Genomic DNA, 16,653 nt, shown 5'->3' on the forward strand with positions numbered 1-16,653 from the left:
ACTCCGGCAGGAGGTGCGATTGTTCTCTCCTGTGTGTAATAGCGAGTGTAGGTTTGAAACATCGTGTGATGGAACTGACAAAACACAAGTACTTATTTCGCCCTGGAGCAGAACTGTGTATTTTGTGTCATACAGTATGTTATACCTCACAATTAATCATTATGCAGAAATGTCATATCATGGGCCAGCGTAAACCACTGACCTATACAACTGGTGACACAGCCATGTTCTGGAGTTTTGAGCTGAATCTGAAGTTCCGTTAGCATGACCGTAATCCCCCCTCCCTACACACACACACAGACAGACACAGTTTCACTTCTGCACTGTAGCACTGTCCTCTCTGCAAATGAATATGCTCAGCTTCTAATAATGTCAGAGCTTGTTTCAAAACCAAAAGCAAGTGGATGCACAGATGGGGGGAAACCTTACTGAACCTAAACTGAAATCCAGTACACAGTGCTAACTGCGAACCCTATTATCTTGGTGGCAGTAGTATTTAAAGTAGATGTTTTTTAAGACTTTCATGTATAAGGAAGTTACCACATTTTCGTTGGATTAATCCAAAAGGGCACTCCGTGTTCCAAAGGCTTGAGGGCCTGTCTGTTCCTGGGCTGTCTGTCAGCAGGCAGGCATCAGGCTTTGGTCACAAACACAAACTGTGTCTAGTTAAATAGGCCAAAAAATATTAAACATGGCAAACATCTTCATGTTCTTTTTGATATTTAAAAAGTTTCATACATTACATCTTGTACAGTATATTCACAAAAACGTTCTCCATTTACTTTTTGGAAGCATGATTTATTGTAATTTCTTCATTCTTGGACAGAACAGTCTTCCCCTTTAAAAAAATCAGCCCTTCTGCAAGTGTTTCTAAATCATTTGAACAGATGAAGGCAATATGAATCATTTTTACGAATCAAAAGGGAAGGTATAGTTTATTGCGTCTATTACAGGTACTTAAAATTAATTTGCTTAAAATGGGGGAACTGCAAATAAACAATACTCGTGTGATAAGGATCAGTCCATCTGCTCCAGCTGTCAGGTGTTAAGGCATGCTGTGGTCTGTCAGAGCTGAGTGAGAGCCAGCGGCTCGCCTTCACAGTCAGAGTTTCAAGTCACTGAAGCCTGCCACAGGGGGTGGAGCTGGTGCTTTTTTCTCTGTCTTTTCCCCTCGCGCTTGCACGGCTACCCTGCTTTGAGGCACCAGGGCAAAAAACTTGAATCTTTCTCCCATCTTCTCGGGGTTCATGATCATGTCAAATCCATGCAGCAGCTGTGTCCTCGAGGCTGTGTCCGTACAACTTCGCAGCAAAACCTGGTAAGGAGAGGAGCACAGCATGGTGTAACTACAAGTATGCAAAATGCACAGTGGACGAGCCAGGGTTTCTTAGGGGCAAAACAACAACTAAGGATGTATGATGTATAGATATACCATCTTGAGTGTTACCGTAAGCGGTGAAGGTACCTGACGAAACTGTTTAAAATAGGTTTAAAATTAAAGTTTTAAAACACGAATGGCAGGAAAAACACGCATGAAGCTGAGGCATAGCCGTCAATGTCCCAGTATAAATTTCTACATCCCCCCTCTAGTTGAAATGGTTTCATGGAACAGAAGAAAAAAAATCTAAATGCTGTGTTTTCAGACAGACCATTTCAAACCAACGGCGTCGTCCTCAGGCCTTTCATAGCTTTGTATGTACACATTTGCACAGCACTTAATTTGCTGTGCTTTCACAAGACTTTAGAAATGTAGAATACAGAGAGGAGGGTGAAAGTGTATAAAAAGCTTCACCTCATATCAATGGAAAAGAGCCTGCTAGCCAGGTGTTTATGCTACAGCTTCCCTGCTCTCTTTATCAAGCAGCATTTACTGAAGAAAGGGTCATGTCTGAAACCCCACACACACATTGAGCACATTTTTTCTGTGCAAAATCCAAATGTCTCCTCTTCCGTCAGTGACTTCCTTCAAAGGCAGTGCTGCTCTTTGCTTAATTTAAGTGAAACTTTCAAATAAACTTAAAGCTCGATGTTTTGCGACAGGTAAAACTAGTTACAACCAGTCTGACCTACATTTTCTTTCCACGGCTAATACATATACCCACCTGTAGCCGCACATCAATGCCCATGTTTTTCAAAAACTGCAGCTGTGTGACTGGACCAGAACAGGCCACGCTGTCTCCCGCCATTCTCCTGAGATACCTGAAGTCCACGTCCGCTGTCAGGTCCGCCGTGCCTGGCGCCATTAAAACATCATGGAGCTTGTGGCCATGGAAACCCTGCGCCAACAGCAGGAATACTGTAGCAGTTATTCACAAGAACAGTATGACAGGAACGTCTCTTGAAATAAAAGTGAAAGCAGAGCTGAGCTTATATGTTACAGGAATGTTAATTAAAAATAAGATGCTTAAGGTACGTGTGCTGTCTTGTGTTAACAGTTTGTGTAGTAATGTAAAAGACTGGTGAAACACGAGTCTCTTAGTCATTTGTTTGAGCTTTTAAGATATTTCTTCAAAAATATTCTAGAACGCCTACTGGTACCAAAGGCCGCCTACTGATTTTACATCTGTCACTGAGGTCTTACAGATAAGGGGTCAAAAAGGATGACTGCACATCCCTACGACAGGTCACCACTTACTGCCACATAGTTAATATCGCCGCCTGCTGTAAGGACAGGAAGCCCACTGTGACATTTCAAGAGCTTCCTGTGTCTTCTGACCCACATACCACTTCAGTAAGACATGCAACTCTGTGACACCCATAATTCACATTTAACAAACACTTGTATTTGGCTATATGATTAAACCATTTAAATGTTAAATTTCCAGCTATGACTGATCTTACTCCAAAATGTTATTCTGAACAGCTGACTTGATGTAATTTACGGCGATTGATTGAAGAGAATGGCTTCTCCCTATAGCTTAAAAACATGCTTCAGTGTCCAGGGAAAGTAGGACCAACTCCCATCATCCCTGTTTCTCCTTCCCCCAACGAGGTGAAGCACCATCCTCTTATCAAATAAAAAACCGAATCCTGAATTGCACCGATCAGACCATAAATCAAAACACATGAATTGTTACAAACAGGGGAACACCCATCTACTACATCTCATTTGATAATTGGTATCTCATTGATCCAAGGTACTCATCCATCTTCTTCATGAAAGATCCAAGAAGAACTGTTTGGACCACATGGGTGAATACCTTGTTTCAGACTCGGAGCCCTCTGTGACAAGAAACATGCTTCTCAGTGAAACAGAATTGCATTATTGTGTATTATACAATGCACCTCACACGCAGAAATGACTGAAATGTGCATTAAAGAAAAAAAGAAAAGAAATGTGATCCATCATAAATAATATTTCATTTAGGAAACTGTGCACAATTACAGTCACCATGTTATAGAAAAGATATTGCTGCTCTACCACCAGTACAGTAAACTCAGCAAGCAGATTGTATTCCAGGGCATAAAGGAATGTTCTACACCGTCAGACGGAAAGAACTGAACCTTCGTCGAAACCCTTAAAGGCTCTGACCAAGTTAACACAGCGCAGTCCTTCAGAATGAACCAGAGAGCACCCGTGGAAACAATGTGGAAGAGCATTTGAACCGGAGAGAAGGAGACACTTCTTTACCCATACCCATACGCTGGCTTCCTTCGGGAAATGGCTGGATGAGTTTCCCCTCTTGTGTGTAAGTGTGTATGTGGGTCCTAATGCCGCAGTATAGTGACGGGGACACTATACCGTAAAAAAGAAAAGACCCCGTACTTCGGATGAGACGTAGAAACGACTCTCTGTGGTCATTAAAAAACCCAGGGTGTGTCTCGAAAAGAGTAGGGGTGTTACCCCAGCGTCCTGGCCAGATTGCCCCCTGGCCTTTACCAATCATGGCCTCCTAATAATCCCCATCTCTGAACTGGCTTCATCCCTCTGCTCTCCTCTCCACTGAGAGCTGGTGTGTGGGGAGCGTACTGGTGCACTATGGCTGCTGTCACATCATCCATCATCCCCATTATCTGTGAAGCACTTTGAGTAAATTGCCCAGAAAGGCGCTATATAAGTGCAAGCAATTATTCTTATTCTTATTAAGTGAATCGGTAGCCATGGAGGACCCTGTCAACACTCCAGGCACTGACAAACAGAACGACAAGCTGTCGGTCCAGCTGAGCTCCACGTCAGCCAGGCAGAAACGCTCACTCTGAACGTGTCGGTTTTGGTTCCATCGTGGCCGTAGTCGGCTATGAGGGCCGCTCCTCCATCCTGCAAGATCCGCCCGGCCAGCCTCTGAATAAGAGCCCCGGCCTCTGGACTAACCTCGACGTGGTCCCTCTTTTCATCCGCCTGAAGAGACGAGAGCAACACATTCACAAAGCCGCCGGAGCGAGCAGGAGGTAGTCCGAATGCTCCGGCGGTGGAGGTGGGAAGGCATCCACAGCTGAGATAATGCTTTTGCTACCAACTCCTTTGCTCCCTGCTCCCTCCCGAACAATACAACTGTACTGTGTTTTATACAGCCAGTGGGTTGGAGACGTTCTGAAGAAAATAGGATTAGGATTCTTAAGCTTGTTTGTTATACTGTTCAAAACAGGCCAGAGCAAGTACAGCTCTGTAGCAAGAGAAAAACATGGCTCCCATTTCTGTACGTACAGATATCCAGGACAGAGTAAAGATTAATTCTATGGAAAAATGTACTTATATTCCCCAGGATCCCTATGTGAGTCCTGTGAAGGAACGTCCCGATATTGGTCATTCTAGAGATACCTTACACACAGGAATGAGAAAAAGTTTGGGAACCCCCAGTATATGATAAAGGCAATTATAAATTCATACCATGCTTGATTGAAACTGCTCTTTTCTTAAATAACCAGAAAGTACTATAGCTACCAATTCAATGTTTTCTGAGAATTGAATATGCAGCAGAAAAAGCGCTTATGAATCAGTATATGTGAAATAATAAGCGAACTCCTAGTTCGATCAGCGCAATTAAGAGGGTAACTAACAAGGGTGGAGTTTGGGCAGCCCTATCCTATTTCATGGTTAGAAACGTCTTGCGTTTAGCTCTCACCCTACAAGTTAGTGGAAACATGTCAATCCATGATCAAAAGAGCTTTCAGAGGGCCTAACAAAAAGAAAAACTGATCTGTATCAGTCTGGAGAGGGTTATGAAACCATTTCTAAACATTGGGTGATCCATCCATCCATCCAAGACACTCTATAAGTAGAAAACATTCAAGACCATGGTGACTCTACACAGGACCAGCTGTCCTGACACAGTCTCCCCAAGAGCAACAGAAAATCATCCATCAAATCACAAGGAACATCTACAAAAGAAACATCTGTGGCTCAACCATCAGGAAATGTGTTCTCTCTAAAAAGAATGTTGCTGTCTGTTTCAATTTCAACAAAGTGCATTTGGACGATCCACAAGACTGCTGGAAGGATGTTCTCTGGACAGATGAGTAAAAATGAGAACCTGACCAACACAACCCAGAAGAGCCTCTGAACAGAAGCAAGCTCTGATTTAGGAATGGCAAGTCAATTTTTCTGAATATACAGTATATACCATGTCCTTAATTTTTAAACAGCATTAAGTTAAATAAAAAAATCTAAATACTGCCTCTTGCCTTTCAGGGCTTGAACAGCTTAGATCCCAGCTACATGAATGAACTGTTAATCTTGTTTACGCCTCCAAACTAGCTGTCTTCAGCCTTCTTTCAGTTCCCGGTAAGAAGGCTCTGAACACTGGGAGTCTGTGCTTTCTGCTCTGTGGCTCCAAGACCATGACCTCCCAGCCCAGATTTTGGAAGTCTGTAATCACTTTCAAATCCCATGTTACAACTCAGTTTTATTCTCTGGGTTTTAATTCTGTATCCTAAAAATGTAAGAAAGGTTGCAAATGAGAGGAGACCTTTCAGCCCATCCAGGATGTGACCCAGTTAGCAGATGATTAATGTTGGGGTCTTATCTTTTATCTACTACAGTAACTACAAAACAAGCTAGATGCTTGATCCATCCAGCCATTTTCTAACCACTTTATCCACAACAGGGCTGTGAGGGAGCTGGAGCCTATCCTGGCAAGCAAGGGGTGCAAGACAGGGTACACCCTGGATGGGATGCCAGATTAACACAGTGCAGACACACACACACACACACTCGCACGCACACACACACTGTCTTTAGCGTGTGGAAACCCACATGTACATGGGGAGAACATACAAACTTCACACAGATAGCACCCCAGGTCCACAATTGTACCCACGGCCCCAGTGCTGTAGTGCTCACCACTGTGCCACTGAACCACTCTAGATGTCCGATGTCTCTTGTGTTTGACTTATTGTAAAATGGCATGAGATGATGTGCCATTAAACAAGCTATATAAAACAAAGATTAGAGCTACATAAATACACCTTCACTACCATTAACACATGCTGGTATGTTGTTTTAGCTGGTCAATATGTATTTCTGTTTTGAGATGTCACACCTTAATCCTGTGTATGTTACATAAGGTACTGACACCGCCTTATTGCATACAGTCTAATAATAACATAGTCAGCTGTAATTTTCGGCTCTTGATTTCAGATCTGTAATTAATTCCAGCCACAGTATACAATATGCTAAAAGTAAATTATATCTTTAATTTGGGTCTTGTATTTTTATTTGTCCTTATTTTCTTTCACACGCGTCAACCATACATCCATCTGTTGAAGCTGAAAACTAACTTGCTTTTACAGTACATCACAATTATCTGACAAAGGTCCCTAATATGCTGTAAAAATACAATTTTAGTGTTTTATTCAAGCTCTTTTATTTACAAGATCATTAATCGCTGCAAGTACATTTTGCCAGCATTGGGGGTCTTTGAAGGAAAATCCTTAGCAAGGAACGGTGTTCAATAATCATCACACATCTGCTCTCCTTTTTAAAAAATATTTTATAGGTAGAAAATTGCTATCTGTCTCTCGAGCAATCACCACAGCTAAAGGACCTGGCAAGCCTTCAAAAAAGATTTTATAGACATTTGTAATAATAAAAATGCCCTTCTAAAAAGTTAAAGTCCCAGCTAGACAAAGAGCCTGTGAAACTTGAGAGCCATTGGCTTTAGTTGTGGTCTGAAGCCAAGATTTATAACCGTGCTCAGAACCTACATATGATGTAAGGCTTGGAATGACATTAAAAGTTTTTTCTAGGCATCTCAAAAAGGCACAGATCAAACAGGTCTATAACATATATACTGCATCAATGTGTGTAATGAAATACAGATGGATTAGTGAAACATTAAGAAAGTACAGTTTTATTATATTTACTTTGCTCACAATGCAGAGCATGCTGTTCTTATCAAGGTATCGTAAGGATTTTTATCCTCACATATCTGTCTGAAGAATTTATTCTGCCACTTCTAAGACACTGGGTGAATGGATTCACCACTGGCACTGGCCACTGGCACTGAGACCCTGCCATGAAATTAATGGTATGCCAATATGGTACAGGGCGGAGTGGTGGCTCTGTGGCTAAGGATTTGCACCTGTGGCTGGAAGGTTGCCGGTTCAAATCCTGCGGCTGGCAGAGGAATCCTACTCTGTTGGGCCCCTGAGCAAGGCCCTTAACCCCAACTGCTCCAGGGCCGCCGTATAAATGGCTGACCCTGCGCTCTGACCCCAAGCTTCTCTCTCCCTGTCTGTGTGTCTCATGGAGAGCAAGCTGGGGTATGTGAAAAGACAAATTCCTAATGCAAGAAACTGTATATGGCCAATTAAGTGATCTTATCTTATCTTAAAAGTGCAAATAAAAATGCGCTTTTGGAAAACCTGACTGTGACTCCATGATTTGAGACAAAAACGAATGCTTATCTAGCAAGTGCTCATTACAGATCCAGGCTTGATCAAAAATATGTAGATTGTTTTTGAAATGTGGACTGTAGTGCAACACAGAAGCATTAAGAATTATGTTTTACTTAAAACCTCAGATGTTTATTTAATTGATAATAATAAACTATAATTTTCAAGGGTGTTTTCACGTGTGGTATCACAGTGTGGTTTGTCAGCAGCTCGTTGTTACCCAAAAGACATTACATCAGCTCTGTCCATTATCGTACAGCTCCCCTCTCACAACTCGCTGCCTCAGGAAGGCTGGGAGTATTGCTAAGGACACCAGTCATCCTGGTTTCTCACTTTTCTCCCCCCTCCTGTCTGGTAAGAATTACAGGCGCATAAAGGCACGAACCTCCAGATACAGACAGTTTCTTTCAACAAACTGTCAGATTACTGAATTCTACTTCTACCACTGCCTCACACCCATGTCTTTATTTTGCTCGCCCTTTGTGCTGATTTTATTTAAGTTGTATGTTATTTTACTTTGTCGTTTTTGTGCTGTGTTGAAGTCTGGCGTTTCCTGAACGTCTTTATATCGGAGCACACATGCTTCACCGCACTTGTGCATGGGACAAACAAACTGAACGAAAGAACAATGATTATTAAAATGGAAAAGCTTGCTGAAAGGAGAGTTGTCCAGTTTGTCTTGAGTTTGGCCTCGCTTTCTGTGCTGATGTAAAGGTTTTGAGGTGCTTTCCTTAATTCCATTTTTATCCAGCTTATAATTGTGACACTCTGGTGCCCAGGTAGGTGGTGGGACAACTATACAGACTGGAAGTCCTGGAATAGACCTAATATAGGAGCAATGAAGAACAAAGCAGTACACAGAAGTGGGAGAGCTAATCACTAGATCCCTTCATTCTAGTCGAAGGGACCTCAACTAAGGTTTGGGAAAGAGGCTAGACTTTCATATGTGTTTAGCTATTTAAGTTTCCTTCTGTAAATTCTCCAGGCAAACTGTGTCTCTATTGTTCGTCTGGATGCATTCTGTTAGGGACCATTGGTTATCTCTTTTTTAATGTAATGTTAGAGGACAAGTTTAACTGCAGATGGCTATTTATCCTATTGGCTCTTATAAAGATTTATATCCACCTCTGAGTACAGGAGAATGGCCAGTGTTACGGATCTAGTGGAAGGAGCTGGGCTGTGATTTTGAGCTTTGAGAAATCACTCCTTTTGAAAACATTTTTGGTGTTTCGTGCTGTTTGTATGAACTTTTTTTTAATAAATATTTTTCTTTTAAGTTAATGCCTGTTCATTTCACCACCATCAAAATATCCAAAAAGAAGCCATGTGGCCTCACTCCCTATTTCCTGACTAGTGGGGACAATTATATTATTTCACTTTTAGAAACCGCATGTACTCAATGTTGTCTGCATTTACCATTAACCTGTACACTACTTCCAGTTCAATATGTGACCATCTCTATTACAAGAACCCCTCTTCATAACCGTATATACTCAAGTTTTCAAAGAATGACAAATGCTAAGAAATAGACAGGCAGAAAATTCATGCTGCAAAAACGTACTCTCTCATAAAAATATGAAAATATCATCGGGAAGGTACGTCACCTGCAGGAGAGTGGATGAAGCCAATGTAGGTGTTGGTGATAAAACAAACCGTAGCTTATTGGGAACCTGGGGCTCAATGTCAACCATCACCTCTCTCCAGCCCTGCTCTGTTCTCTGTTAAAATGAAAACATAATTACTTTAATTGAGAAATCGGAAGAAAAAAACTCAAATGTCACCCCCCGATTTGAGCAAACTTTCAAATTCTCACGCGACGAGGACAACATTTCCTTAGCAAAGACTTCATCTTCTAAAGTTTATGTTAGGCCAGACTGCTAAACAGAGCCTAAAAACACTGGCAAACAAGCACCATAACAGCTGTACCTGGAATTTGTGTATCGGCAAGGCATCAAAGAACTCATGGGCAAGGAAGATGCTGAAGCCTAAATCAGGAAAAAAACCATTTCATTAGGTGGCCACAAAGGCAGACATATTTATTCAGAAAATATGTTAATAGCTGTAACTTCATACTTTAGGACTGGAAAGAAGAACGACGTTACCTTTCGGGACGTCATCTAAACCCCTGTACCAGAACACGGGCAGGCCTGTGTCGGTGGTCCCCTGGCAGTAGGTGGGTTCGTTCTCACTGCCCGCAGCTTCGCTCCGGCCCCCGGTGAGACGCTGCGCCTGCACCTCGCTCAGCTTGGGGCTCACCTCCACCAGGTGAATGGACACCCTGGACCCGGCCAGCACTGACCTCAGCTGGCCGAACACCTGGAGCACAGGAAACTGGCTCAGATCGCAAGCCAGCAGCAGGAAGTGGAAGACTTCCCCCAGACACCTGGGAATCATCTGTTTCTGAACAGGATCCCGGCTCCCTACCAGCCGTCACACTCCGCTTCCAGCAGCGGTACAGCCGCAGGCCAAACGGCATCGTGTGAAGTATAAGAGCTTAAGAAATCTCTTAAGCTCTTATACTTGGAGCGCAATCCATTTTTAGTGTTGCCGATTTTTACCTTGTTGAGAAAATATTACAAGCGCCAGTCACTATCGTCTTAGCAAATCCATGATGAGTCTAAAGTGGGAAAACACTGAGGACAGAGCAGAGGCTGCTGCTGGGGTCCTACACATCTTCTGGTTTGTCTTCCACTGGAGCACTTAGTTACCTAACTGAACCCTTAATCAGACCACCACTGAAGCACTGAAGAGTTATTCTGGTAAAATAAGACTTGAAGGGGTGTCACATGATGGAAACAATTGTAGTACAGCAATGTACACATGTATGCAAAAGTTTGGGCGCCCTGGGTCAAACTGCAAGCTTTACTTTTCTCTATGTGAAAGAAGTCTACATAACCTCTATTTAAACATTAGATTTTTCTGCACATTAAATCAATATAACCATTAAACGCACAATTGCATTTCATGTTTTCCCATTGTATAAGATAAGATCACTTTATTGGCTATATAAAATTTCTTGTAATAGGAATTTGTCTTTTCGCATTCCCCAGCTTTGTCTCCATGAGACACACAGACAGGGAGAGAAGCTTGGGGTCAGAGCGAAGGGTCAGCCATTTATACAGCACCCCTGGAGCAGCTGGGGTTAAGGGCCTTGCTCTGCCTTCCAGCCACAGGCGCAGATCCTTAGCCACAGATCCGCCCCACTTATTCTGCTCCAAAGACTAATAGGATGGGCAACTTGTCTCCTGTTTCCTAGTAACAGGCAACTAGCCAGCAAGACAGTGACAGAAAGAGAGTTGAGATTGTTCGTATCCTTGCCTCTTTAATGAGGATTTTAAACGCTTACTCCTCTCATATTAACACTAAGTGAAAAAAATAAATACAAAAGCGGTTAAGCATTTCTTGAAAGTTTGTCTGGGGTCAATTACCGTCAATGCTACATGAAATTCCACACCCAGTGAGCTCCTTCTCAGACAGAACAGCATCGTGGATTAAAACACCACACTTGTCTTCTGTTGTTTCATGATTCCATCTATTTTCTGAGCAGCGCTATTACCATTTAAACACCAGTGCACTTTTTTTCATTTGTATCAATGTGTATCTTTGCACTCACTATTGTAAATCAAGTGCAAGTGTAACATGGCCCATTATCTCTTTGGAGCTCGATAGGTCTTCCAAATCTAATGGGTCATATGACCTGACATGCAGGATAGTTAGTTTGCCCCATGTGATCATTTGTGGGCTAGAAGAATTGGACCTTCTCAGTCTTGAACAGAAAAGACTATGAGGGTACCTGGTACAAGTCTTTAAAATCCTCAAGGACACTGACAAAGTCAACTTCTTCAAAACGAACTGTTAAACACAAACCAGAGGGCACAGGTGGAAACTATGTGTAAGTGTATTTAAAATCAAGAAAAGGAAACATTTCTTTTTCACAGGTTGTGGGCATATGAAACAAGCTAACTGGCCCTGCTGTTGAAGCCAAAACTCTTGATGTCTTTCAGGATATGGCCGAGATCTTTGGATCTATTAACTACCAACTACCAAATAGGCCAAATGGCTTCCTCTTGTTTGTAACTGTCCTTATGTTCTTACCCCAGATTTAGGGGTATGCATATATTGTACATCTGTCATCTCTGTTTCTCTGTGTCTCAGAGATTTTACACCCAGGTGAACAGGAGCTCACAGGCCACGGTTTCCTCAGTAAACAGGTGCATTCCCATGAGGAGCCACAGTCCTACTGGAGCTTGTTGGGGTCTGCTTGTGCTCAACCCAACGAGACCACACTACGTAGACTCCGCTTTGCCACTGATCTAATGCTCTGTCATTGAGGTGCTTCAAGACCATGGAAGTGCACTTAGCAGTACTGGCCCGCATCACCAAAGTATACTCTGTCTGAATCTGCAGGAAAGACCCCTAGTCTGTCCTGAATCTGATCTGCCTTTCAGCAACCGGTCTCCTGCCCAGCGCTAGACCAGTGGCTCAGATCTCTTGGCCAGTCTTCCAAAAGGCAGCGCAGCCTCCCTGTCTCTTTCTGCCTGAAGGCTGAGCTTGCTTCCAGTCGTGTCCAGATCCCACTCGTCATTTCCCTCCCTCATTCTCTGTCCTGCCATCTACGTCCGTCCTCCACCCCTTCGGCTCTCTTTCACAAGCTTCCGAAAAACACCCGAGCCCCATCGGACTCTAGCAGACACGGCTGTCTCTTTCAGCAGGCCACTTCATGACAGTACAAATACAAGCCTTCAATGCTGGCAAATGCACTGATGCCCAATTTAAGCAGTCATGTCTTCAAAGCTAACTGTAAAATACTCTGGATTATCATGTTCGGGATTAGCAATGCCCAAGTCAAGACGGATTTAGACCAGTGTGTTAAAAAAGGGTCTTCAAACACAGAGGATTGTACATTGACCCCCTTTTGTCACATTATTTTGCCCATTCAGAGCATTACAGTCACTGTTAATGTTTTGTTAGGCATGATATATTCTAAGTATTTTATAATTTGATGATTTTTGTTCTCGGGAAATATCGCAATAATGCAATTTTTTACTAGATGTTTTAAAAGAGCATATTAAAATTTATGTTCTGTGTCTGGTTCCCCGGCAGCTTTCATGTACAACCCAGGGCGGACAGGTCAGACGAGGATCAGGTTGGAACTGGAAGTTTTTAATGCTGCTGGCCACAAACCACACCCTTTAAAACAGCAGCTCTTGTTATCATTTTGGGTAGATGAAAGGAGTTACAAATTCACAGCTATGGTTAAAGAACGGGCCCATGTGTTGTCATAAAGGTGAATAAATGACTACAGTTTAAAAAAAAAGAAAATGTACAGTTGATGTAAAAGCAGAGCTAATGCAGGGAAACAGCTCCCTCTACCGATTTTATGCTAAACTGCAAAAAAGCTCCTTGGTAACCATAACACACTCCCTGGGAAGTTCCAGAGACATGTAGGGTATTGTACATGACGAAAATGCTATATAATTCATATATTGCTGTTTTTGTTTTATCATACCTCAGATGTTTAAGTGGTACTCATCTAAATACAGGGAGTGTATCTGTCTCCTCTGCTGCTATTCTCTATCACGTGAGAAGCATCTGATCCTACACACTGGCCATGATGTAGACTCACCCGCAGGATATCGCTGGCCAGGGAACCTCTTCCAGGACCAAACTCCACCAGTCGGAATTCCTTCGGTTTTCCCGCAGCCATCCACTCACTAATGCACCAGATTCCCAGCAGCTGCAGAAGGAAGGCCATGGAGAAAACGGGACAGAGCCAGTCAGCGGAGCGCTCTCTTCCTTGTCACAAAGACTCTCTCCCCTGTAAAGCCGCAGCGTATCTGAATGAAACTGTACGTCGATGACCACTGTGGACACCATTTCTTTTTGTAAAACAAGCCCACTGCCTGTGCAAGAGTCGAAAGAGGCCTAACATTCACCGGAGAGGACTGGAGACGCAATCCTTTGGGATCTCACTTCCCTGTTAACCACTTTATCCAATACAGGCTTGCAGTGGAGCCGACTGCCCGTCTCGGGCAGCACTGGGCATATAAGTACCTTGCAGTCCCTCGCAGAATCAGACACAGGTCCATCGCAGGGCACACAGAGACACGTGCACACCAGTGTGTTTTTGGACCGTGGGAGGAAGCAGGAGCCCCCAGAGCACGCAAACTCTATGCAAACAGAGCCCTAGGAACTGAACCCAGATCCCAGCCCTGGATGTGTCACGTTGAGGAAAATTCTATGTAGATACTGGGACAGTACCTCCCCAAAGAGCTGGCTGATTTCAGGCGATGTTACAAAGTCTCCTTCGGGTCCTAACATATCATTACGCACATAGTAACCCTGTAAAGAAAGAAAACAAAGTGTTAAGACAGGTCACTGTTTTTTAATGTTAAATTGAATATTAAACGTTCTTTCTATTTAACATTCTCAGGACAAATTAATTTATTAAAAGAGGCATCTGACAGCATTAAAAAAAGAACAAAACAATACTAACCAAAAGGAATGGATTTGTTAACCAAAGGATGTAGGCATAAGAAGCCCAGCCAAAGATTAGCTTTAAAAGCACTATTAAAAATATATCCAAAGACAATAAATTAATTCTGAACTATTTCTAACTAGTCTTAGATGTGCATTAATGTGTTGAACATGAACTCTTTCATACCGAAACTGGATTAGTTAAAACTTCTCGCATGTACTCAGCTACTGAAATAGGGCCAGTTGACTGGATTTTGGATGTGAGATGTTTTAGCATCGGAGTGCTGGGCAGGAGTTCCTCTTGTGGAGTATTCGAGTAAGCTCTGGACTGGGAAACGATCCATTTTCCTGGAGCAAAAGCAAAGTAATGAGAGATGTGAGATGTTTTAGCATTGGAGTGCTGGCCAGGAGTTCTTCTTGGGGAGTATTCGAGTAAGCTCTGGACTGAGAAATTATCAATTTTTCTGGAGCAAAAACAAAGCAATGAGAAATCTAACTACAGCACATTAAAATAGTCCATTACACCTCTGTCTCATTTTCTTTGACTCTTTATTGCTGTTACTGTTTCCCCAATTTGCCTAGAAAATACAGATGTGTCCAGGTGACAAGTGAAACTCTCCCTGCCCCTGCCAGGGTTCAGTCCCTGTCCCATGTCCCGAACAGTGCTGATCCCTAGACAGCAGACGACCCTACCACACGATGACACCTCATTCTCCTCCACGGGATAATTCAGCACAACAGCAGAGACTAGGGTGGCTCTGGTCTGCCCCTGCTCAGTCCCAGCCACCAGAGACCCCAGAGCCACACAGAACCACGCAACAGCCAGAGAAGAACTGCTCTATTCCACAATACCCTGCTGCAGCAGAGTTTCACCCTGTCCAGATTCCAGAGGGGGGTGACGTCACTTCTGTAACTGGCTCAGCGCACGAGCCCTGTTACATCAGCACAAACACCGAAGTCTCTTTAAAAAATAGACTCGTCAGGCTCATCAAGCATTTCCCATTTAGTGTTTGTAGTTGATATTTTTTCCCCACTATATTCATGCAAAAAACCTGTGCTTCTCTGCATGTGTTTGCCCAGTCAAGAAATAAATTTAAATCTTTTGGAATTTAATTTGTTGTTTCGACAGTGTATGCTCATCTTCCTTTTTTACTACCATCTGCAAACTTGACGGGTGTACTAACCACCAGAATCCAGATCATTGACATAAACTAGGAAGATCAGTTGTCATAGTACAGACCCCTGTGTTACTCCACTTATTAGAGCAAACCAAAGTCAGCATTTACTCATCTGTCCTCTGTGGTTTCTATCCATTAACCTATTCTCAGTCTCTCTACATGCCTACTCTCTGTGACTTGAGAATTCACCCCTTATTAAAACCTTTCTCTAAGGCCTTCAGAAAATCGAGGTACACAAATAGTTTATGTATTGTGTAGTGTAGACTCAAGTATAGGAGTTGCTTTTTCAAACAACTCTTGTCTAGTTAATTTTCTCAGACCGGCGCTCTTCCTACGGCGCCAACGAGGTCAGTCGCTGCACTGGGTTAAGTCACTCGCTCAAGGGTCCAGCGGCACTGCCACCGGGATTCGCGCAGGGCTTTGACTGCCTCACCGGTGAAGTGGAAAGAGAGACTGTGAGGGGAGAATGTGAGGAGAAACAGACGCCTCCAGCACACAGCTGCTTAAACCGCTCGCTTAAACACACCCACGCCTGCCAGCAAAACATGAAGAGCTGTCGAACCTGTGCTCATGAAGGAGTTAATAATAATAATAATAATAATAATAATAATAATAATAATAATAATAATAATTGCTTACACTTATATAGCGCTTTTCTGGACACTCCACTCAAAGCGCTTTACAGGTAATGGGGACTCCCCTCCACCACCACCAATGTGCAGCATCCATATCTTTATTTAATTCTCAAAAATCGTTTAATTGTAATGCCTTGGAAATAACATCAGTCACAAATTAAACCTCAATACGACAGTGGTTAATTCTACATATCATGCTTTCCCAGCTCGTTTTTCATTTTCTCTTACCTAAGCATCTCGTCGCACTGAGTTGCTTGAAAGCTCTGTGTAAGTGCTTTAATTGCATTAATATTTTCATGGTTTTACGCAGTACTGTGTAAATACTTCAGGACACTATTCACGTTACTGTTGAAAACAGCACCTTACTACCTTATAATAACATGCTCGTATCGTAAAGAGCTGGCTGGGGCACACCACGTGATCACATGATGCGTTTACCTTTCAACTTTGAACCCGTGCGTAGCAGTCCGTCCACCAGGTCCTGTTTGATCAAGAAAAATTAAAGCATAATTAAAAATAAGACTGAGAAA

The 16,653-nt window shown here is 42.8% G+C and overlaps 1 protein-coding gene across 3 annotated transcripts; it reads right to left on the minus strand.

Moving 5' to 3' along the window:
• Positions 1–703: 703 nt before the first annotated feature.
• Positions 704–16,556, minus strand: ndufaf7 (NADH:ubiquinone oxidoreductase complex assembly factor 7). 3 transcript variants are annotated; one of them, XM_088626625.1, is made up of 10 exons: positions 16,352–16,556; positions 14,498–14,658; positions 14,095–14,175; positions 13,460–13,570; positions 9,936–10,149; positions 9,760–9,818; positions 9,438–9,551; positions 4,196–4,339; positions 2,103–2,276; positions 704–1,315 (listed from the first exon to the last, which is right to left on the minus strand). In XM_088626625.1, exons 1-10 carry the CDS (start codon positions 16,419–16,421, stop codon positions 1,103–1,105), a joined length of 1,341 nt encoding a protein of 446 aa, XP_088482751.1. In that variant the 5' UTR covers positions 16,422–16,556; the 3' UTR covers positions 704–1,102. The 3 variants fall into 3 exon arrangements, with proteins under 3 accessions (XP_088482751.1, XP_088482752.1, XP_088482753.1); XM_088626626.1 differs by lacking the exon at positions 16,352–16,556 and adding an exon at positions 16,128–16,307; XM_088626627.1 differs by lacking the exon at positions 14,498–14,658 and having other exon boundaries at positions 16,352–16,546.
• Positions 16,557–16,653: the final 97 nt, after the last annotated feature.

This window comes from Lepisosteus platostomus, chromosome 3 (genome assembly GCF_059453375.1).
Source record: "Lepisosteus platostomus isolate fLepPlt1 chromosome 3, fLepPlt1.hap1, whole genome shotgun sequence".
Lineage (NCBI taxonomy): Eukaryota > Metazoa > Chordata > Actinopteri > Semionotiformes > Lepisosteidae > Lepisosteus > Lepisosteus platostomus.